Source organism: Scardinius erythrophthalmus, assembly GCF_964197995.2.
Source record: "Scardinius erythrophthalmus genome assembly, chromosome: 12".
NCBI lineage: Eukaryota > Metazoa > Chordata > Actinopteri > Cypriniformes > Leuciscidae > Scardinius > Scardinius erythrophthalmus.
Genome location: NC_138232.1, coordinates 15,422,567 through 15,447,607, shown reverse-complemented (window position 1 = coordinate 15,447,607; position 25,041 = coordinate 15,422,567). Strand labels below are relative to the sequence as shown.

General features: G+C 39.7%; 1 protein-coding gene across 8 annotated transcripts in view; it reads right to left on the bottom strand.

Annotated features, from left to right (window-relative positions):
• Window positions 1-794: 794 nt before the first annotated feature.
• Window positions 795-25,041, bottom strand: part of mast2 (microtubule associated serine/threonine kinase 2) — a 171,754-nt gene continuing 147,507 nt past the window's right edge. For 7 of the 8 annotated variants that reach the window (XM_081381253.1, XM_081381254.1, XM_081381257.1 and 4 more), the window contains 21 exons: window positions 18,271-18,346; window positions 17,449-17,658; window positions 14,545-14,646; window positions 12,227-12,359; window positions 11,832-11,902; window positions 11,632-11,741; window positions 11,291-11,499; window positions 11,038-11,176; window positions 10,572-10,704; window positions 10,307-10,472; window positions 9,938-10,039; window positions 9,609-9,731; window positions 9,359-9,468; window positions 8,686-8,840; window positions 8,304-8,596; window positions 7,836-8,042; window positions 7,091-7,317; window positions 6,880-7,002; window positions 6,667-6,803; window positions 6,372-6,556; window positions 795-6,090 (listed from right to left, as the gene is read on the bottom strand). In XM_081381253.1, the coding sequence (XP_081237379.1) occupies window positions 4,133-6,090; window positions 6,372-6,556; window positions 6,667-6,803; window positions 6,880-7,002; window positions 7,091-7,317; window positions 7,836-8,042; window positions 8,304-8,596; window positions 8,686-8,840; window positions 9,359-9,468; window positions 9,609-9,731; window positions 9,938-10,039; window positions 10,307-10,472; window positions 10,572-10,704; window positions 11,038-11,176; window positions 11,291-11,499; window positions 11,632-11,741; window positions 11,832-11,902; window positions 12,227-12,359; window positions 14,545-14,646; window positions 17,449-17,658; window positions 18,271-18,346 (4,969 nt within the window). In that variant the 3' untranslated portion in view covers window positions 795-4,132. The remainder of the gene's footprint in view (window positions 6,091-6,371; window positions 6,557-6,666; window positions 6,804-6,879; window positions 7,003-7,090; window positions 7,318-7,835; window positions 8,043-8,303; window positions 8,597-8,685; window positions 8,841-9,358; window positions 9,469-9,608; window positions 9,732-9,937; window positions 10,040-10,306; window positions 10,473-10,571; window positions 10,705-11,037; window positions 11,177-11,290; window positions 11,500-11,631; window positions 11,742-11,831; window positions 11,903-12,226; window positions 12,360-14,544; window positions 14,647-17,448; window positions 17,659-18,270; window positions 18,347-25,041) is intronic. The other variant, XM_081381255.1, reaches the window with a different exon arrangement.

Genomic DNA, 25,041 nt, shown 5'->3' with positions numbered 1-25,041 from the left:
ATCCATTCAGCATGCTTAAATGAAGGGGAAATGGAGCTGGGAGTGAATTCCTCGATTCTAAAAGCTAAAATATGTCCAGATTTCTTGCTCCACATTTAACGGATTCAAAAACAACTGCCTAATGGAAAATGCAACCTTTCTTATGGATAGACTAAATATTTTAATGGGCCAAAGAATGTCCAGATAAAGTTTTCGTAGAGCTTTAGACAAACCAACTACTTAGATACATTCTTTACTCAATCTATATTGTATTAAAATGACAAGGACAAATATATATTTTTCTATATTTCTTCAAGTTTCGCTTACGCTGATGAGTACTATCCTTGAAATTCATTATTGCAGTACTGTACTGCTGCTCATACTGTTAGCTCAATCATTTCTGTGACACATACTGTAACCTGTTGCAGTGTTTTGAGTGGCCTGACATTAAATCAGTTTGTCTACGCAATGGAGGAAGGGAGTGTTTTAAAAACTTATTTGAAAACACCCATTATTTTTTGAAATTCTATCTGGTGCTAACAGTTAGTTATGCTCAGTTAGGCTCATTTAACAAGCATGAAAACATTGTTTAAACCCTTTCCAATAAAGATCTGTAAAGCTTATGTGGATTTTACAAATGTATCTTTAAAAACCTGAAAAAGGGATGTTTCTTTTTTTGCTGAGTTTATATACTGTAAACAAAATGTTGCATGCAACACTATACATTTGCTGTTAATTGCAACATCCGTTAGGCAAATCCATTTGCATCAACCTAATGCTTTATAGTCAGTGAATAAATGCAAACCACATGTGAGTTACTTAAAAAAGCTTTATTATTCATAAGGTAGGATTAACAACAAACATGCGTCTTACCACAATAGAAAATTGTAAGATATTGCACTGGTTTAACTGTAGAAGTTTTTTTCTTTGCCCATTTCTTTTCACTTGTGTCTGTACAAGCACACTGTCTCATTTAGTCTTGGACAAAGCAAGACGGACACATAGACAGTGCCCTAAATCCATACCACTCTATCACCATAATTGAGTGTCAAGTCTTAAAATACAAATAATATTTAGTCATTGTCCCATTCATCTATGCATCATGTCTAAGGCAATGGCCATTGCACACCAAATAACTTCTTTTCATATTAAAGACACTCAGAGCACTAGACTTAAAAATATTTACATTAAAGTGAACCGTCTCATCTGTGCTGCCATTTGGGTCATCACAAAGACACACAGACATAAGGAGAGGGCAGTGGTTGGACATGGAGTCTATATGGTTAGACGCAAGTCGTGTGTGTATGTGTGCTCCAAAGGTTTTCGTTCATATAGAGCCGAGCTATACCACAGGTGAGAGGTGGCGGGTGAATTTGCTCTAGACGGAGTGTGAGATTACATTTCACTAGCGCGTGCATGGTGGTATGTGGCTGCGGGACATTGATGGATGACCACCACAGGCATTCTGATACCTGACTTTACCTCAACAAATAGCCCAACCATCATCATTATCCACATCACGTACACGAGAAGGCAGTTAGCGCTCTTTCACAGCCCTCGGCAGCTCACGAGCCCAGGGGGCAGAGATGAATTTAACGCATTTTCACACATGAGAAAATTACAATGCTTTCCTTTTTTGTGAAAAGCACATATATAATGTAAAGCAGGTCATCAGAAACTACATGTAAAAAAATAAGATACTAGGAGTGAATGCAACAGTTACTTAATGTCTTCACACCCTGTAAAATCTCAAACGCAGTGCAGCTAGAAAAGAAATCACTAGTGGTCTGCTATCATCTAAGCAACAAAACGTGCCATAATACGACACATTATGTAGACATAATACGCCAGTGTGCCATTTACAAATGTTCTCTCAAGGTTTAACACATGTAAACATTTAAGGGCAGTTTCTCTAAGCCCAACACATTTAGTTTAAATGGAGATTCAAGTTCTCTGGGTATGAGAATGTAACTTTGGAGTAGGGTTGAGTTGTAATTCATCTCTTGTGGACATAATGGTTAAGGCCTTGTATTTATGCCTTGGCCACTAGTGTGTAAGTTTGATCAGTGTTCTCAAGACGCACAGTATTAAACCTGACTGCCCACAGATGCATTTCCAACTTGATCCAAATGTCATTCTCGCTACAAGTGCATTTTTGTCACTGATCATGGTGCCCAGGTTAATTAGGTTCATCAGGAATTAAGCTTCAGGCAGCAATGCGATCAACAGCTCCATTCCCTAAAGAACCATAAATGTGCAAGACATCCATTCACATTTTATATGGACAAAACATGAATAAGGTTATAGTGTAACTGTACTGTACATACCATCATCACGTGACTTCAAATCACAATCAGTCAAAGTCTAAAAAAAAAAAAAAAAAAAAACATTTTCCATATGGGCAGGGACAAAGTAGCACAGTAGATGTTGGAAATAGCCTAACTTTTGGAACTGACTTTCTGAGCAACGAGACCCCTTTTATATTAGTGGCAAGTGTTTAACTTTAAACGTTATGCATACATATTGAGTGGTAAACTGAGCAGAAACACAATACAGATGATTGGTTTCGATTAGAAATGCAAAATGTGATTAAAACAATTATAGTTCCACAGGTTAAGCTTTGAATACAATATGGTGTTAACACATTGTAATGTCAAGATAATATGAAAGCGTACCACAGTCTCATTTACTGGTCAAACCCCTCAAGACCCCAATCGAGTCTGGGATCTAACTGGATACTGTATTTATTGGTTTCATATTAATTACACACAAAATAAAAAGGGTTTGTGCAAATACATCTTTGCCTGGTATATTTCAAAGAGCCGAGTCAGACAGAGCTGACATGGCAAAGACAGGACACCAATTAAAAACAAACTCCCATTGTTTAGGGGATAAAACTAACAAAGAACAGACTTTTTTTAAATATACATTATATAAGAACCCACACTCAAACATGCTCTATACATAGACACACACACACACACACACACACACACACACACACACACACACACACACACACACACACCACACACACCACACACACACACACGATACAAGTCTGAAAGGAAAGGAAAAAATGGGAAAAAAATTAGGCAAACAAATATACAGAGACAGCAAATTGGTCCAAATATTAAAATGAGAGAAAATAAAATGCACGTTGAGTAAGAAATAAAATGGTCCGCTTGGAATTTTGAACAAGGACTAAACCAAACCAAAACTAAATCTAAACATAATCATGTGCAAGTTACTTGCTCTTGCAGTAATGTCTTTAGCTACGATATGTAGCTTTATTGGGATGTGAATGATGGCCAAAAATCACATGATTCATTACACATAGTAATTCCAAATAATTACAAATAACATCTTTAATTCTGATAAGAAACAGAGTAACATGTAAAGATGTAATTCTTGCCATTAATGACCATCATTCTTCCACAATGTACATCGAAATTTCGGTTACCATGTACAACATTAATGATGGCAGTGCCATGGGAAAACCACAGGTCGATTTTAATAGACATATATCGCACAGCTATTTGAAACAACTGAAAAATGAAATGAGTGAGAAAGATGGAAAACGCAGTTTGGTTTTTCATACATACTACACGTGTGATGAAATCAACCTGGTGTGTTTGTAAAAATTGCTCGGGATACGCTACTCTTATTGCTGCTATGTGTCTTCCTTCAAAGATGAACAGGCAGAAAGAAATACAAGTGAAATGTTGAGGTGTTGCTTTAAGGCACAACTATACCTACTACAACAGAAGATTCTTAAAGTAATATAAAGATAATATGAAGAGGTAATACACTGTAAGTGGATAGGGTTTCTGGCTCTCAGGGTGCAGAACCACACATTTTTCCAAGATTTCTAGCTGCTGAGAAAAATACTTAAAAAGGAGGAACAAGAAAAGCAAACCAATTACACAACCTCACAATTATTTTGTGAATGGCAGAGCATAAAACTCTCTGAAATTAAGCTTTTGGGCTCATCTGTAAACACCTCTATCTCTTCTTCTGTCTTATCTTTCCAGAATCTTTTCACAGGCATACTGACATTAAACAGGACTACTTTAAACTACTTTGTGTTAAAATGTCTGTTAATAGGCAAATTAAATTAAAGCTGGAGAAAATGGGTCTTTATGCAAGGCTGCTACGTTGTCTTGTTAGATTTATCTCGTGAAGTAGTGGAGTTGGGCTTTGCCTGGGCCCGTGATTGTGCTTCAGACCTAGGCCTTGGTGTGGTGCCACTTTGTGAAGTCCCTGGTCTTTCCTGATTCTCTTCCCCAGCTTGAGAGTTTGGAGGAGCTGGCCTTTTTGAAGTCTCTTGGACCTCTAAAGACCTCTGAGAAGTTGAAGCTGGCTCAGATTTAGATAATGTTTGTTTAGAGGGAGATTCAGTCAGCCTTGAAGACTGGGAGCCAGAAGCAGCAGAGGGACTTGAGCGGTCAGGAGAATCAGGACGCTCCAGACGACATTCTTTTATCTTTGGGTGGTTGGCATCTACCTGGGGACGCTGGTCCTTTGTCCGCTCTGAGGCCTCTTTAGTACCTGCGATGTTGAGCTTGACAGGGCCAAGTACACTCTTAGCAACAGTGGCCAGTTGAGACACAACTTTGTCCATTCCACTCTCAGAGGCAGTGGATGCAGAGGCGGTAGCAGCAGCAGTGGCTGCAGCCTGTCTGCGGTTGTCGGCCTCCTTCATCTCCTTAGTGATGCCTCCAGTTGGTGTGGTAGCAACAGGGGTATCCAAGGCTACTACAGAAGCAGTGCTAGAATCCATTCTACCATTGGTTTTGGACCTGGGCTCAGAAGTTTTGAAGGTCCTCCGGGGATCCAATGGAGGTGTGGTAGGTTTGACAAAGGGGTCTTTGCTGACAGAGGTAAAGGCGCTGCCGTGGGTGGAAAAGGTACTGGACAGAGGGCTGGGTTGAAGTGGAGAAGGCCTAACACTACAATCCTGTACCTTTGACTCTTTCTTTATCGAGTAATCCGCTAGCGTTGAATTGGAGTCTTGTGCCATAGTAGAGGTTGTGGGATTCTGTTCTGGGGGCTTGGGTGCAGCTTGCATTGGCGGTGAGGTTGAAGTTTGTATCTGAGATTGAGTTGTACTTTGGCTTTGAATCTGCAGTCCTTGACCAGGCTGAGGTGAGCCTGGTGGTGCAACTGTTGAGGGCATCAGTCCCAGTGTTGGTGGAGCTGCTGGTCCGATCCTGATGGTATGGGGAGAGGCCATTACAGTAGTAGGCCTCAATATATGGCTAGGAGGAACGTAGCTTGTCCTGCGTCCATCTTGGCTGTCTTCTGACCCTTCGTCTGTCTCATCCTCTGAGGAATCCACCTCGTGGATGGCATCTTGCTTTTGAAGAGACTCACGGCGCTCAGCACGATCCTGGCGTATGGCAGACAGCTTGTCTTTCAGTTTACTCTTCCCAGGAACAAGTCCCAGAGTTCCAGTTCCAGATTCAGGACCTTCTTGCCGACCCAGTTTTCGAACTGAACTCTTCTGCAGGCTGCCCTTTTCTGCAGGAGACACTCTTCCTCCCATTAGAGTCTCACTGGCTGATTCCTGCAGGCTCTGTAGACTAGGGTCTCGCTGTAGCATCTCCTTTTTAAACTCTGAATGTGAAGTATCAAGACTGTGTTTGCGGCTGGCCCCAACTGGCAGTTTTTTATCAGCAGCAGAGGAAGGAGAAGGTGAAGAGGATGAAGAAGAAAGAGAAGCAGCAAGTTTCTCAGCCGACTGGACACGTTTGAGCAGAGGAGAGCGAGGAGGATCCGCACTCTTAGGGCGGGATATCTGTCTCACTAAGGGAGGTGAAGAGTGGAGTTTGACAGGGAAAGACTGGCCAATTGAAGAAGTGAGAAGTGCGTGGCTTGGAAGAGGTGAAGGCGAACGCTGGGGGGAGGTGTTCTGAGGGGTGGGCGACGGTGTACGAGCCAGAGGGGATAAGGGGATGTTGCCTGCGGACTTCCGGCGGGGGGAGCGGTACTGACGCTGCAGTTTGGGGGCTAGACCATGCAAAGAGCTCGGTCTGATCTGACCAGAACTGGCAGGAGAGTTTGGCACACTGGAGCTAGGTGAGCTACTTTGGGATGAGTTCCCACCAACTGCATTAGAGAAAGAGAGGGTTAATGTTACAGATTAACTATTAACAAAACAAATATGGAGATAAATGGAATTATTTTAGAAATTATATTGATGACGTCATGGCGAATTAATACACAATATTTTAAGATGCTGCTATGTAAAATTAAATGAGAATATTATCTGGCATGGCGGTATGTGTATCAAATTTGTAATGACCGTAGAAGGTCTGTATGATGTATGTAATATTTGAATACTGTTTGCTATCTTCATTACTGTATGTAAATAAAGATAAAGGCTTTACCTGAGTGGGCAGAGTCAGGTGTGGAACGACAGCCCTGTGTGGGTGAACGAGGGGACATGTGAGTGGGAGACCCCGGGACACTGTCGCCAGATGAGACCGAGCGGTTCAGAGAGGACAAGCTGCGACTGGTGTGGAGAAGAGTAGCCTGCTTGGTGATCTTACGGAACAGCGAGTTTTTCTTCTTACTGTAATGGATAACCATATACAAACCATAAATGGGACAGTAAATGAAAGCCTGAGGAATTGAAATCTGAGGGACACAAGTATTTGGAGGATGGTAAATGTTATACATCACCTGTCTTGTCCTTCTCTGGTTTTCGTTCTTTTGTTGCGGCGGGCCATTTTGGACTTGTAGCTGGTTTTGCGTGCAGGGCCAACCTTAATAGATGTGTTCTCAAAAGGCGTAGCAGAGATGGACACCTTACTACCACTCTGCAAAAAAAAAAAATTCTTAATACCAATAAATTCAAAAGCAACAAGGCTCATCAGATTATGGCTGCCAATGTACCTTGAGAATGAGCTCTACAACTTCTGTGTGCACAAGTCCATGGACAGGCTCTCCATTAACATGTGTAATAAGATCTCCCTCTCTCAGTCCAGCCTCATGAGCAGGTCCTCCATCCTCCACGTGCTGCAAAGCAATATGTTAGAGCACTCAAAACCACAAATTGGTGCGGTCTAACTCCATCATGGAGAATAACTGTAACTGCCGTACTCACCCAGACCATGTGGTGCACAGTATAAATGTCTGTGTCTCCCATGTAAACCCTGATGGCACGCAGGGTAAAACCATATTTCTTGCCGGCTCTGTGAATGACTATGGCGGGTTTAACACTGCAGACAGCTGGGGACAGGTCTCGGCTAGGAGAGGAGTCACGTGACGAGGGGTTGGACGAAAGAGAATGAGGGGACATGGGACTGGCAAGAGGAGAGGCACCATGGTGATCTGAAAGAGAAGAAAAAAGAATTTGAACATCAGTTAAAGTGTGATAGCAAGGGTCGAAATTGCGACCATTTTGGTTGCATATGCTCCTGAAATTTAATCTGTGCGACCTAAAAATATATTTGGGAGCGTTTGTGCGAATGGTTGTGGTGCGACCTCTTCATTTCTCTAAAAAACGTTTGCAAATTACTTCACAGTGTGTACCTTATGTGCGCTGATACGCGATGGCCGGACCATCACTCTATCCAGCGTTATATAACCAATCCAGGGGTTTTCCTGCATTGAATTTTTTTTGGCGGCCACCAAAGCCTTATTTGATCGGTGAGTGATGAATAATAGAATGACTGCTGCGCTTGACAGGGCGCATATATAAGTACGAGAGAGAGCCCCGGCCACGCGCACACATTCGATTAAAATCATTAATAGCTTGATAGCCCTAGTTTGTTCAAGGACCAACAAAAGATGTTGATCTAGAGATGTCATGCATGGCAAAATCATGATGACCCATCATATGCACTTACCAGCAGGAATCATTAGTGAGAGGGTAGTTGCTGAGGCTGATTTGATGACTTTGTTAAGAGGTCGTGATGCGTGTTTCTCTGTATCTCCTGATAGCAGTCTGTGGCGAGCTCTTCGAGCCGCCAAATCACTGATGGCTTTAGGAGTGGAGTTTTCAGAACTTTCAGCACTGTAGCGAGAAGCTCGATCCACATCAGCAGAACTACCAGCTGAAATCACACGCATGCACATAAATTAAAAATGAGACATGTCAGAGATATGTATATAGAAAATGGCAAACTATCAGAATGATTGAATATGGTGTTACTTGAAATCATAAACCCCAGTCATTTTTTGCACCTTTTTATGAGACATTTTTACGCCTCATTAAATCTTTGACTTGTCTTGAAAATCTTTTGAACATTTTTTTTTTTTTTTTTTTTTGCTAAAGCTAGAACAGATACTCCCCAGAGTAATTCATAAAGACTGACGTGTGAGAGTGGATTGGCTGATCTGGCTGGAAGTGGAGCCTGGTGTGGTGGGCGATTCATCCAGCCTGAGCTCTCTCTCCACAGGGAGCTCTGGAATGGCCCGAGGCAGATCTTCCACACGAGGGCCCCTCACAGGGGTCTTCCTGCCCCCCACACCGCCATCCTCTTCACTGGAAATGGCGAATCGAGGCATTTCGATGATGGCTGAGCAGCAGCGGCGACGTACAGTCAGAGGTGGGCTGGAATCACTCTCAGTGTGAGACGACTCGGAAACAGAGAGACGCTTCCTTAAGCTGCATAAAAAACCAAACATGTTTATGACACAATGGACAAATAGTTTCTGTTATTTATTCATCAGATTGATTTGAGGTGTTTCCCTCACATCTCTGGTGAGCCAACCAGCCAGCTCCGGTCTCTAGACTTTAGGCCACTGAGACTGTCGATCCGTTCTCCTCCTTCTTCACTCAGACTGCGCTTAGTGGGAGGAGGGGTGCGCTTCTCCTCATGCAAGGAAAGACGCTCCATACTACTATATACCTGAGAGAGGGAGATCGATGGGGAGAGATGAAGACAGATGAAGTTAAAAAAGGAAGAAATGAGAGAAACAGAAGCAACACTGAACTTTGAAAACAGTATAAACTGTTTAAGGCATTAGACTGAACTTATAATTAAGCAGAACAGATATCAACACTGGATTATGATTACACACGCCATAAGTTGTTGTATAGCAGATACAAAAACTGTAAACTGTGCTGGCAACCACAAACAGTCTACAGTTAATAAAGGTAATAAAGAATTTAAGTTGTCCTCTACAGGTTATTATTCAGGAAGTGACTGAAATGGCGCCCTTATCACAGTACTACAATGGTTTAAAGTGCCATCCTTTCCATTCTGTCCCATTTTTCTTTATTTTCATATGCCCTATATTCCACCCTGCTTTTAAAGTACCTTACTTAGCAGAAGAATTGTTTATTTTGATTATTATTAATGAATTAACTATTAATTGAACATCTTATATCATTTTGTAAAGAGTGTTAGCATGTGTTACTTCACACCTTGCTAAATCGTGGTGAACAGGAGGAGAACTGACGGATCTCCAGATGGTCATCATCATTAGTGTCATCCTCTTCCTCCGAGTCTACATGATGATACCGATCTGAGCGTGCTAGAGGGTTGTAGAAAGAGATCTCAGATTGTGTTTTAGAGAACATAAGCCCATGTGGTGTGTGCTGTGCTGCAGGTATGGAAGAGAGTAAAGTATCTTGTTATAAATTTCACTCCATTCCCTACTGCCTGAAGACGTACTGTCAAAGTAGCTAGTGTCATCCTCCGACTCCAGCTGAGGAATGAACTCAGCCTTCTGCCTCAGGAGACTGTTCCAGTCCAGATCAGTAAAAAAGCGGTGCTGTTTCACCTCAAACGCACTCCCTGTGAGACAGAGAGAGAGAAGATCTCTTCAAATATTTCTCAGAGAACAGAGATGTGGGATTCTTCTCAAAATTTTCTGCTCAGGTTCATTCATACACTTTTAATCTCAGCACATCAGTCAAGTCACTCCTCTAAGACTAAACCAGGGAATAGATCAAGGAGAAGTCAGTCTGTGTAAGTAAGTGTGAGTTTGTGCGCTAGAACACCTGTCCCCAGACGCTCCAGAGGGTTTTGCCGCAGTAGTTTGGAGATGAGATCTTGAGCCTCAGGTGGCAAAGCTTCATCACCTTCTGGCCAGATTATCTCATCTATTGAACCAAACATACAGTAATCGTCAACAACACAATTAGGTTCACAGGTCAGATTTCAAATAAAACAGACTGATTTAAGGAGTGTATGAAGTTTTATTTTTCAAAATTAACTATGGGCTGGCTAGAAAAATGTAAGATTAAAACTGATAATTGATATCCCATGCCATACCAGTCAAAAGTTTGGAAACTCACGACTGTATAATAAATGTAATGTTTCTCATGATTAAATATTTTTTTGAACTTTCTTCTAGATACAACACTAACCACTGATGACTTGTCCAAACAGTTCCTCAGGTGTATCCCCAAAGAAGGGAGCACAGCCCACAAGAAACTCGTACAAGATGACTCCCATAGCCCACCAGTCCACTGGTTTACCATAGCCCTGCCTCAGAATGACCTCAGGAGCAATGTATTCAGGAGTACCACACACCTGAGAAAGAAAGAGTTTTGAGAACTGCCGTTCCTTTTATATATATAAATAAAAAACAGAAACAACGCAACAAATTACAGTCCCAGAGGACACTTGTACCTGTTTGTCAAGGAATTCACGGGCATCTTTTTCAATGTGGCCCTCATATAGATTGGTTGTTAAACTCATTAAACCAATTTTGGACAGGCCGAAGTCTGTCAGTTTGACGTGTCCCATTGAAGTAATCAGGAGACTGTAGAAAAACAGGATTTTTTTTTATTCTGACATCAATGAATGTGAGAGTCCATCCATCCATCTAAAACTAATGCTGTCTAAACCAAAGCCAATTGATCTGTTACAGCCTAAGAAAGCAAGCATGCTAAAGAAACATGTTTTTATATTCTTTGAGAGTTAGATGGAATCTAAAGAATAAAAACAACCCTGAAGGAGGTCTTTGATCGAATCATAGTGATACCTAAAAATTTGCAAGTTTCAATAGTGTGTGAGATGTTTAATTTTTTCCCCAATTAAATTAAGAATAGAAAGTCAACTACAAACAGGGTGGTTTGGTGTTGCATTTTCTTACTTGTCAGGTTTGAGGTCTCTGTGCACAATGCCATAGTTGTGAAGGTATTCCAGTGCTAGAACGGTCTCAGCAAAGTACATACGTGCCATGTCCACAGGCAGAGCTCCAATGTGCTTCAGCAAAGTGGCACAGTCCCCACCTGTAGACACACACAAACAGTTTAACTACAGCATCACTCTGGGGTGTATCCCATATTGAAGTCCTCCATGAACATAGTCACCCTCCACAAAGATGTTGTACGAGTATTTCTCACCCTCCACATACTCCATAACCATACAAAGATGTCTCCTTGTCTCAAAGGAGCAGAACATGCTGACAACAAAAGGGTTCTCTGCAAATGTTAGGATGTCTCTTTCCACAAAGGCCTGCTGGATCTGGTTTCTCAGGATCAGGTTCTGCTTGTTGATCTTCTTCATGGCAAATCGCTGACGGGTCTCCTTATGCCTCACCAAAAACACAGCCCTGAGTGGAGAAAGGCATGCATCACTTCTAACTGCCTCCTTACCCTACGACTATTAAAGAGATGACATTCTAAAAGTGTAACACTTTAGCATTTATAATCATTTCTGTAGCAGTGACATTCAACTGTCTTACCCATAGGCTCCATTACTGATGAGTTTAATGGTCTCAAAGTCTTCCTCACGAGGAGTTTTAGTTTTGGACTGAGGCTGAAGCTGGTGTGGCTGTACGGTGGCTCCTCGACTCTGCATATAAACACAAGCATTTGGTCTTAGTTGAATGCCAGTATACTGAGTCGATAGAGTTACTGAAGACATTTCTATTTGATTACTCACATCTGTGGAATCTGTCTCTGTCTCTGGGGTTTCAGGGTTACCACTGTCATAGCTACTCAGCTGGGCCATTTCTAGAGAGCGAGAGTGAAAAGAGGGAATGAAAGGGAAAAGGTGTCATTGCAAAACAACACAAATGTTATTGTAGCTCCTGATAAAAGACTGCAAAACCAATAACATCAGATTTGCTTCATACAGTCCTCAAAAAGCATTTGAACACTTACGCCACACTTGACAATATATGAATGATAAAGCATTAGATAACAAATTATCATTTGTTTCTGAAGATGTTACAATGTCTTTTTTTGTTTGTTTTGGGGGGGGGGGGATCTCATAACATTTTTAAGTGTAGCTTAGTGTTCAAATGCTTTTAGGGTGACTGAATGTAGCATTCTTACCCTCAAGGGGGTCCCTGGTGAGGCCCAGCTGGCTGATGATGTACCGAGGGATGTCAGACTTGATGCCTTGACCTTCTTTAGCATGACCTTCAGCAGCCTCTAACAGGTGGTAGAACTCCTCTGGGTTAAACTCCTAAACACATACACAGGGAGAAATATGATCACATAATATGAACATTAAAATCTGACAAAAACTAAGTCCCACTCAATCCTCAATCATTATATTTATTCTAGAGATCTGGAGTATCTCTAGAATCAAATACTTCAGGACAAACATTTCAAATGATGATGAACTTATTACTGTAATAACACTTTATTTATTATTTATTAATAACAGTCAAATATCAATAAATCACCATATACATAACTCTTTTTTTCCTTCATAAACATTTTGGACAAAAATGTCTTCTTATTCAGGGATATTCACACAAAAAGATGAAACAATGTTATATATACAGTATGTTAACAAACTATCATTTTAAAATGAAAGAATGTAAGGAAAATAAGAGCCAAATTAAGTGCCAAAATCAATGTCATTTATTTAAGGAACAGTTTAGATATTTTGTGTGTGTGTGTGTGTATGCCTATTCAGGCAGGTTTGTCTCCAGGTGTCACACTGAGGTATTTGGATGCCTTGTGCGCACATGAAGCAGAACAGGTTAACAGCTCATTTACTCTCTCAGCTGCTGGTCCTCCATCATTGCTGAGCTGTACTGTATGTTGTCATACTACTGAATGCACCAGATTACTCAAAATACACATGTGACCACAACCATGCAGCTCCGTGTGGAAGTCAGAGGAGCTTTTAGGTTTGAATGTGTGCAGTTTTGGGCACTGTAAACTATGACATGGTTTTATAATGCACTGCAGTCTGCCATGATTCTTTAAAACAAAACAATGAATCACACACATCATTGTGCATTTTGAAGCTTTGCAGTTTGGTCTTTATTCCAGTAGCGTAGCCAGGAATCACAATGTGGGTGGGCCCAGAGAAAATCAGGTGGGCACAGCCTAAAATGCATCTGTTATCAAAATAGGCCAACACAATACACCACACCTGCTTGAATACACCACAGTTTAATCAGAGCACAAGCATGCAAGTCATCATAAGCAGTGTTAATAAAGAACAGAACGATAAGAACAGCATTTCCACTGCGCGCGGCCAGGCCACACCACACACACACGCGCATCTGACAGATGCGAAACAACATCATCAAATCAGCAGCAGGACAGTAGTGGACAGTGTGTAAAAACCAAAAACAATGCTTGGTCATAGTCTGGCTCAGCGGCCACATAAACCACGTTATATAAACAACATTGACTAGGCAACTACATAAACGTAGATTGGCTTACTTTTGATGACTAGCTTATAACAGGAGACGACGGGGCTGGGGGTCGCACACAGTTTTAAATTCGAACACATTATTCTCTGAGTGTAGTGTGTACACTACACACACCGGCGGTGTCTGTCCGCTGCGCCCAGCAACGGCTCAGGACCTTGTTCAAAATCTTGCCGCGTCACAGAGCGCTATTTACATAGTTTTATATTAAATTTACATTTATTTGTCTCAAATCGTAGTTAATGAATCTGACTTCACCCTGGGCTGCAATATACGTTTAGTTTTATATTCATGTACAGAAATCAGCTGCTTGAATTAAATTTGCTGACATTATCGGATTTTCAGGTGAGAGTTGTCCTAGACGCGGCGCTGCGCGTCCAGTGTGCGACCCCCTTAAGAGTTGAACACTGCAATGATTTCGTTATAGTCCAACGATTCAGTCAATTCTCCTGAACATCTGCATTATCTTCCTCCTGTGGTGGCTGGTGGCCGTGGTCTTTTTGACACAAACTTGTTGCTCTGTTTCATTTTAGTTTAACATAACGTTCCTTAGCTAAACTTCAGTGTCCCTCTGTGAAATGTGCTCGTCGTTGTGAAGGGGGGATGGGCTGTTCGCAATCATCCGAGTCTGCGCGCTACGCGGGCATTTCGTATTCACCATGACAACCAAACAAGAATCAAGAAACATTAAGATTTATTTTTATAGGTCAAAATTGTTATAATCGCAACAAAATTTCCTAGGCTACCTTGTGAGGCCACTGAGTGACTAGATGGGCCTGACTGACAGGTGGGTGGGCCCAGGCCCACCCAGGCCCACCCGTAGCTACGCGAGTGCTTTATTCCCAAAGTAAATTTTAATTAATTATACAGTACTGAGCATGTGCTTCATTAGTTATGGAAAATCAGTTTGCTCTGAAGCCTTGCTAAAACTTATCTCAAAGATTCCTGATTAGAATCCTTTCAAATATCAGTGCTTACCAAACACTCCAGCAGACGGGCGGGCCGGGCGATGACTATCATCAGTTTCTTTACCAGCTGGGTGACAAACGTCACCTCCCCACTTTCTGAACGCTCATGAGCCTAGCAATAGACAGAGAAGACAATAGTTTTGGAATAGCATACTACCACACTATTCAGTTTGCAGCATGTGTACCGCATGACTGGAACACCTAGTAAATCTGTCAAAATGAGCAGTATACAAATTAGAGAACACAATGCAATGTTAAACTTGACCTTCCAGACAATTAAGCCAGAAGCGATATCAATCACTCAGTACTAGAATAAAAGATAGTTGAATGAAGTGTACAGAGAGAGTGCATAAAAAGTAAGAGCATAAAAGGAGCAGGAGAGTTCATCAATTGTGTAGAGAAGAGCTGTTTAGAGTCGATGGTTAAACAGTCGGCTGATGGTAATAGAGCAATCTCTGACAGACAGCACAGTCACCTCAGGGGATGTCTAATCAACCTCTGAATTATTAATACAGGTAATGAAACCGCCAGTGAATCACACACACTCAGGATAATAAAGGGTCTTTGCACTGAGTAAATACACTATAGAGTGTCAGAAGTAACAGGAGTGAGAGCTGTAGGATGAGAGAGGGATTTGGTTTAGCACACACTAAACTAGATGAAAGTAGATGCTCTGTAACTCAGCTATACATAAGGTCAATAGAAGATTCCCAGGATTCCTTTAGGGCCAGACGTCATGGTGACAGCCAGGTCACTAAAGTGACCCTAACTTGAGATTGGCACCTGTGGTTTTTAATGATGCAACCATGGGAGGCTGAATGTTATAGACTGATCATTTAAAAATGTACAACTAGTCTGACCTTAAGACAAATGTCCAGTTAAATAAATAAATCTTATTGCTGAGGACAAAGAAGAGAAGGCATTTGAAAAAATTCAGGTCAATAGTCCAAGACCACATAAAAAGAAAAGAAAAAAAAAAGAGAAGATGAATGAATAAAACTGTTACTATAACATCTTTCAATATGAACTGGGGATGCATGATGCATATGCATCATATCAGTTATGAGTCAATATTTTGTTGAAAAGTCACTATTGGTCCATATGAGATATTAGCAAATATTTAATTGTGCACACTTATTTCATCCTATTTTCGGCATTTGGATTACCTCTGCTGTCATTTACATAATACTGATAATTATTATTTGACATTATTAAATTTAACATATCACAAAATTAACATTTATTATATTTATATATTTATTTCTTATATACATGATTTCATACCCTTTAAGTAGAATGTTGTGATGCCAAGCAAGAAGTTTTTTTTTTATTTTCTTTTTCTAAATAAAAAACAGCATTAAATTTGAATTCTGGCCATATATATCAAAAATATTATTGTTGTGTTGGTATCAGTCAGAATTTTAGGTAACACTTTATTTTACAGTGTCCTTGTTACATATGTTACATGTACTTACCATAGTAATAACAGTAAATTATGCATAATTACATGCAACTAACCCTCAACCAAATCCTTATCCAACACTAACTCTATAGAAAGTACATGTAGTTAATTAATATTACTCTGTACTTAAATATATAATTGCACTGTAACAATGACACCTTAAAATAAAGTGTAACCGAATTTAAAAATCAGTGCATTCCTTATATGGGTAACTAAAGTCTAGGTTCGAGGTGTAATACTCTATAGCAAATAACAAAAAAACTACTATGATTGACAATTCAAATTTGAATAAAGTAAACCCTAGCAGGTGAATTATAAACATTAAAATAGTCTAGTTACAGTACATGTTTTGAGTGCTAAACTGTCAAAAAATCTTCAAATCAACAACATAAAATAGCATCTGAGACTATGACCTTGACTCAATGCAACCCTGGAAAGTAAAAACAATCAAACTCAACTGTTGGATCCACATGGTTTCTGAGTGTGCTCTGCTCCCAACGCTTTAAAATGTGCTGAAGAACCTCCTCTTCCTCCAGCCGCCTCTGCCATGAAACGCAGGACATCCTTTGAGCGAGCGAGGAAGCGTTAAATGGAGAAACTGGGAATGCTTTTCTGAGTTCACTTGCTGAAGATGCGATTTATACCGCGTCCCTGTCTGGCCCACCTGTCACCATCGGCTCCCAAACTAAAACAGCCAATTAGCACGGGCTGGATGATGTCATCCCTACTCGCCTGAATGCCAAGTATGTCTGCGGTGATAGCGCGGCGACTGCATGAGATCACGATGTGCGCATTTTTGATTCTGGCAGGTAACAGCAACGGGATGGTTATGGACAACCAACCGAAAGAGGGGAAAACCTGACCTAATCCCTCCTTCCAATCTCACTCTCTCCCTTTCTCTCTCCCTTGTCTCTCACTCCCCGCACCCCCCTCTTGGGTGCCTGGAATACTCATCCGTCACCAGTGGTGGTTACTGGGGTGTGAAATTAAATTCAGAAAGGTGCTGCACCCCCCATTCCAATACACAACAAACACACACACTCTCATACTTTCCTGCACACATACGATTTGTGGGATCAGTATGGGACCTCTGGGAGTCATAACGCTGCCCCTGTGGCACTGTAACTGAGCTAATCAAGACATCAACGACATCTCCTGAGTCCTGACTAATGCAGATGTGACAGGTGACCAAAGACTCAACAGAATTACGAACGAACATCAGGGAACCAAAAACACATGTGATAGAGTTCTTTATGACTACCCAGCAGTATAGAGATGACCTCTGGCCTGCTGTGATGACATCATACTTAGGTATGCATACATGGATTTATGGCTAAGGAACAACAGGAAGGACCTCACTGAAGCTGTGCGTGACAAGGAGTCAATACTCTTGAAATATATGCCATCAGCTTCCAACATACTCTCCACACGTGGCTGTCTTTGCATACTCACATCCTGGTGTAGCTTCTCAAGGTTCTCCTGTAGCTCGTAGAAGTAGCGGGAGGTGATGAGACCCTCGCGGGATTTGTCCAGGCAGTCCCGAGACAGTTCGATGACCTGGTGGTGGATGAAGCTCAGGACGCCGTCAGCTAAAGGCATGACTTTGTCAGGAGCTGATGAAGATATGAAATCAGCCAACCGTTCCTCCATCTGAGCAGTAGCCTGTGGGACAGAAAGATCCTAGTTCAACAAAGGCCAAGCTATGGAGAAACAGAGGCATCCAGCCACCCATAATGCATGACTACATAGATATATTTTTATTTATTGATTTTATTTTTTGACCACATTTATGACCCTTTTTTTTTCAAATCCTTTAATTAACAAAATAAAAAAAGTCCGTTTGTCATTATATTACACCTTCTGACAGCTGAGCAGGCCAGAGCAAATGGAAAAATACGTAATATTTTAATACAACAGTGAGTGATTTACATATTTATTTATTCATTGTCTGTACACATTTATGCTAATTAATGTCTTTGTTTTATTTTTTTTTATTTTTTTTATTTCAAATATTGCTCATTTATTAACAGTAGGATTATTAATTCATTTGAAATTATTATTACTATTAGTATTATTAATATTTTTTATATTACAGTTATTATTCAGTTAACATTCTGGCACCTTAGTATTTATTAACAGTAAATATTTCTCTCTTTTCTGTCGCTGTGTGTATTGGTGCTTTAGCAATGTCAATAAAGTAGTTTAACGTGTGAAAATGAGACTCTATCCAGTGTATTTGAGTTGTGCAAGTTCTACGTCAGTTTTAGACCTCACCTTAGGGAAACGCTCCTTGTAAACATGGTTCATCATGATGATCTCATGGTCAAATGATATGGGTGAGCGTCCAGGGCTGGAGAACAGAAGAAAGAAAGAAAAATAAGTGGAGAAAAGAATCAACAAATGGGATTTACCTTACCTTTCTTTTTGTTGCTGATCATATAGTTTCAACCCTAATGTACCTCTGCCTTCAAGCAAACGTTGTTTAGTGTCCTATACCTGTAATCTAATGTGGATGATACACTGGAGCACCTGTAGTTTCTGACATAGCCAACCTCATTCATGTCAAAGAAGAATCTTCAATCAGAGACGCTCCACAGGGAATATTGAGAGATATGGCTTGTGTAGATATACTAGTATGTGTGTGTGTGCGTGCGTTTTATTCAGGGACACAGATTACAGATGCAGCTGGGACCATATGAGTCACTCCGGTTAGTAAAGGTAAGCTGGTCATGTGACCCGAGGATGAGGTAATGCTATAAGTCGTCATTCGAAGGCTTGTGCTCCCTATTAGCCCACCTTATTGAATAAAAACAAACTAACCATAGCACATCTGGTCCACCTCCAGGGTGCTGTTGAGAAATGCGCCAACACACACACTTACACTCTAAATGGGCTCATCTACAGGTGTGTCAATAACAATATGAGACAGGGGAAAAATATTCTAGTCAAATCTTCAACTTACTTGAGAGCCATTTCAATCAAAAATTATGATCTGACCATGACTGCGGTAAAGGTTAACTCTGACAGAGATTGATTCGCAGCTGAAGGGAGCTGCATTAACAATCACACTGATCACATCTCCAGCTGAGTGAGGTAGAGAGAAAAGACGAGGGAAAATGAACATGCCTTGGAGCGATCCTCTACTTTTATTAAATAAAGAATTTACTGTGTGCAAAGAATCAATGTGAACCTCCTGCGGCGCAATAACATTCTGGATTCAGACAGATGATAATTAGTGAATGTAATTATTTTTCTCTGATGGATGCAGAAATGTCCTTGCAGCCCCAAAAATCATCATATTTTTGAGAAATGACCTTGAAAAAAGATTATAGTTATAGTTTTGAGCCACATGGATTTAACTGAAGTAATGTTCTGTGCAGGAACATAATGGATGTAATGGGGGAAATAAAGAAAGGACAGCTATTGATATGCGATTTGTTATGGGAGAAAATAATGCAGTGTTTGGGTTAGAAAGTATAAAAAGAAAATTGAGTGATAAAAGGAGAGGAACAAATTTGAAAAAATTCCGAAGTATGAAACTTTGACATGCCAACATTTTCTCTAACAGCTCTTTGAGGAAAGATGTGTTCTTACGTTTCCAAAGAATTTGGACTTTATTGCATCAGAATATGCCTACGTCTTTAATTAATTAATGTCCGAGAACTTCGTAAAAATATTTTGTCTCAGGAAACTGCCTGTTATTTGTCACTCGCATCACACATTAGGACACAGCTTTACAATGAAGGACAAAATATGAATATTGGTTTCAGTAACTGTAAAAATGAAAAGTTATCTGAAAAGAATGTGAAGACTAACCGAGAGAGACGCTATCACATGGAACAAAAGAAAAACAAAGGGAGGGACAGCCAGAGAGAGAGGGGAGAGGATGAGAGTGTGTAAATGTGTCACAGTTGAGCACAGAAATGACCTCTAAATCCCTCCGAGGTGCTGGAAACCAGGGAAATCAGCTAGTTAATTGGCCGTGACAGAATGGTCTGCACTAACACACACAATCGTATGACATCACCAACAAAGCCATAGACACATTTTAGTCATTTTAGAAACATTCTGATATATTATGCATGTTAATTTAAAAAAAAAAAAAAAAATGGCTTGGCTAGCCGGAAGGAATCCAGAATGTGTCCGTTGTATTTTGGCATTGAGCCCTTTATTAAAATAATATTCTAATTTCCAGCTACTGCTACCAAACCATTTGACATATGGATGATGGATGGTGACCACTGCACATTGAGCTCATTACTCATCGACTGTGTGTTTGAGTGAGTTAAAAGATGTAAAGAGGAAGAATGATGGAGAACCGTGAGTGAACACTGCATGAAGAAGCGTTGCTGTCAATTCTCTCAGCATGTCTGCTGTCCAGGGCGTGAAATTAGCATAATACTGCTACATTTCCTCATCTCAAATTAACCAGTTTAAACTTGACTGCAAATCCCCTCAACCTCCTCCCTCATCCAGTCTTTTCATCCTTCTCTCCCTTCTTTCAACAGAAGAAATTGTCAATCCTGGGAAGCGATAATCTGTAAAATGTGGCAACAGCAAACCTCACTATCTCATCCAATATTTATGGATCTAATTCTGGAGTGCTGAACTCCCTGCTGAGTGTGTCTAGATACTAAAAGAGGCAAGGCCAGTGTTTCCTGAATAAGTCATCTTAACAGAAAAAGAGAAAGAGCCAAAGGGGAAGGAGAGCGAGGAAGAGAGATGTGTTTACAGATAAGCAGTTCATGAAGGAGATCTCTTTCTTAGCATTCAGGAGGAAATGATTTAGTCTGTCAGGTCCTGGGCAGAAGTTTGAATGACTACTAGAGTCATCATACAACTCTACTGCAGAAAGAGTGGATAAGAGTATATTATATATATATATATATACACACACTCACAAACACAGTGCTTAACATATTTATTAGACCACCACCCAATGCAAGGTTTGAGCAACAGCTGCCCTAAACTAACAGCATTGATGATTACCAAAATACATTTTTATGTTTCTGTAATGTGTGTGTGTATTTAAACCTCTGTGCTTCAGTTGTTGTTTGTCGGTCGTTGTAGCTGTTGCTGTACCTTGTTACTGTTCTGAGTTCTGTTGTTTTCCCTGGATTACCTGTTTGATTTATTAAAGTAGTGCTTGCATGTGGATTCTCTCTCTGCTTCGTTCCTGCCTCATCGTTACAGTTATCAAGGCCAAAAGACGGCATACAAAATATTAAGTTTTTTGGTTATTATGTGTGAATAAAGACATTTTTAGATTCGTAAATATATGTATCTTTATAATGACAGGTGGTCTAATAAATCTGTTAAGCACTGTATGTATTAGGGGTGGAACGGTACACAGAAGTCACGGTTCGGTTCATACCTCGGTTCAGACATCATGGTTCGGTACGAGTTCGGTACAATGGAGGGAAAAGCAAAACAAAAATGTAGTAGGCAATTTTTTTATTATTGTGCATGTCTCAGGCTGTACCACCAAAGGAAAATAAATGTCTTAAGCCTTGTATTTAAAAAAAAGTTTTATTAATAAAGTAAAGGCATAAAACAGTTTTTATGTTTACAGTTTATTTGTAGTGCATTGACAATAGTTTTATATAATTAGTTTATTAATTAAATTAATAAAAAGACAAAAAGACCTTGAGATATGTTTGGTAATTGTACCTGAATGAATTTAAAATTAATTTGCAATGTTTCAGATCAATATATTTGTTTTCCTTAAAATTTTAATTAACACTAACTTTATTATCATCTGAATTATAAATAATTTATTTCTGTATAAAATAATACTACCATTAAAAACACATTTGATTTTCTTTTTTAATCAATGTAGAATGTGTAACTTAAAAATAAACAGATTAGTGCTCTGTTTGAGGACAAGAAATGAAAAACAATGCAATATGATGAATGTCCAAAAGATGGCACCCGCAGACTGTTTTTAAATGGGGTTGGATAAATATTTTTTGCTTTTAAACTGTGTGTGTGTGTGTGTGTGTGTGTGTGTGTGTGTGTGTGTGTGTGTGTGTGTGTGTGTGTGTGTGTGTGTGTGTGTGTGTGTGTGTGTGATTTAAGTTGGGTGAAAGTTGTAGGTTACAGTTTGACAAGAGTTTACAGTTTGACAAAAGCACAATGCGAGTGTACACAAATATAAGTAAACATTACAGTTTGAATGAAGTCCTGTATGAACAAAATGACGGAGTATGTTTTATGTTTCCACTGTTCGATCGCGGCCTCTCTCTCTCTCTCTCTCTCTCTCTCTCACACACACACACACACACACACACACAAACACACACCATATTCCAGCATTACAATCTTGACATCACAGCCTGTTCATGCCACGGAGCTTCAGAGCTAAGGCGGAGCTACAGATTAGGTGTCCCTTAAGAACCCACGTATCTAATAGTAGTTCCGCATTACATTAATAAATTTGCACGCGAGTTTGATTTATTCTTATACCGTGCATTCTCCATGTATATTCATGCACCGAACCGTGACGCCCGTACCGTTTCGGTTCAATACGAATACATGTACTGTTCCACCCCTAGTATATATATATTTTGGATATTATTTTCATGACAACTATGGACATTTCTCCTCTATCATGCTCATCAACCATGACTGATCTGGACATTTAGCCTCTGAGTTTTTTGTTGTTGTTGTTGTTGTTGTTGTAATTTTCATTATTCTTAGTGGTGACTCCTATTACTCATTACAGTAATATTGTTTTTTTTATTCAATCTGAATAAAGGCAGTAAAACAAATACTACATATAAAAATACAATTATTCTTTTAGGGACCGTTCGGTATTTATGGAAGGGGCCACCGGAGGAAAATAGGGGAGGGTCATGTCTTTTTATTCTTTGTTGAGGGGAGGGTCATCCAACTTTTTTTAGTCTAGGGGGAGGGTCACCCAACTTTTATATTCATTAAAACAGCAACATTTCAAAGTGGCTTGTTTGGTGCTATTTTTTTCCATTTAGCTCCATGTTGATCTCGCGTTATCAGCCCCCCTTCGATATCAGATGGGTCTGACCCAACAAAAATCCAGTTTGGCGCTGTTTGACAGTGTGCGCTTCAGTTCGCGCTTAGAAAAAGTGCATCATGTCAGAACAGAATGCCAAAGAAATGTTTACCCGGCAAAGCTTTAAAGCACGAGCAAATAATGAACTTTTGTTAAGTGCACAGTGTCCTGTGAGTGTAACTCTACCGCTGCATTAACATGTGATGTGAACGTACGTCGAGTTTAACAGTAGCCTATTGGGACTGAGGTGCCAGAACTGCTGATAGAATGTGCGCTGTAGGGCGATACTGCATATTTTAGTTTCCATTCTTATTTTGTTTCCACGATGTGTAAGATGTAGGGCTACCACCAGCCGCGGCGCTACCATTGGGCCCGGGTGGGCATTTAGGTCCGGGCCCACCCATTTTCTATAGCCTATGGTTTTGTACGTTTTTTCATTCGGATCTATTTGCGATGATCGATCCAAATTCTAAACAAACAGTTTACATGCTTCGTCCTTGATTCATTATTCATTAAGATTATAATTAATAAATGCACGCATAATTATCAGTGAACTTGATAAATGTTGCAGATATGTTTTACATGCATGCACAAACAAATGCCTTTCAACTTGTGTGTGCAAAATTCAGAATAAAATGAATGTGCAGCAATTTGCACAAATACAGAGTCTGTAGGCCTACTGTGTTGTTACCATTAAATAAGCTCATTTAGTTTCATTTTTGTTAAAACATAATAATGTTATTTTTTCATCTATGTTGATTATGAAAAGTGAACCGCACACACGAGTATACGCAATATCGAGAGACATGGAGCGGGTCAGACATGATTTTGACCACTTAATTAAGTTTTGTTTTGCAGAAAACGATTTTTTTAAGTGAATTTCGTTTTTTATAAATTGTATCTTAATTTTAATAATTTTTTTTATCAACAAATACCAAATATAGCAGACAACACAATCATAGAGGCGCCCGCGTGGTCACTTGCACTGCTCGTAAACGTCCTAACTTAACGAAACTCAGCATATGCCTCACATACACATACATGAAATATATCTTAAGAAAGCTTGAAATGTCTTTTTAACAATTTAAAACGAAAAGAAATAGGCTACTCTCTGGTTATGTAATGATGTGCATTTCTCTCTATAGGCGTGTTCACTACTACGGAGATGACGATCGTCAACTTCATCTTTACAGCTGTTGTTGCTGTTAATAAACTAAAAATAATAGGCTTATAATTTTATTAAACAACAAATTAAATTAAATTTTTATTGTATTAAAAAAGCAACTAAAAAAATCCTGTTTATCAATATTGTGTGTGTGTGTGTGTGTGTCGAAATAATTTGTCCGCTGCTGCTCAAAAAAAAAAAAAAAAAAAAAAAAAAAACGGTCAAAAACCCCACTGTCAGTGTTTTGTAAGGAACAGGCAAATATGTTCAATATAGCAGGAGACATTTTAATTGTTTTCTAATAAAGCAGTTATTTTTTATGTCAGTGTCGGCTAGACGAAGTTGACGACTCGCGATCTTCGCAGCGCTACCACATCTTTAAATCACTATTAGTAGGCTATTATTTAAGTTAACATAAAATACATAGACCTACACCACAAAAACTAGTTTAGGATAAATTCGTTAAAACTGGGCGATTCCAGTGAATGGACGTGACATTTGCAGTCAAAACTTAAAATAAAAATTCTCAGAAAATGCATTTATTTGAAACGTCTGAAAGGAGTCAAGACATTAGAAAAATATCAGTCTACACATGCGTTTTATATTTAATATGAGGGAAATACACATGTGACGTGACACAAAAAAATCTTTAACTTTTAGGTGGCAAAATATTTTTTAGTAATTCTTTAAATTACACTGTGCAAACCAAAATATATATACCCACCGGATGAATAAAGATCGGCCTCCACAGAAAATAAAATTTTATATTATTTTTATTTTATTTTTCGTGTTTGCATTTATGTGAAGAAAAAAAAAAAAAACGTTACAGGCGTGACAGTTCTCCATTACG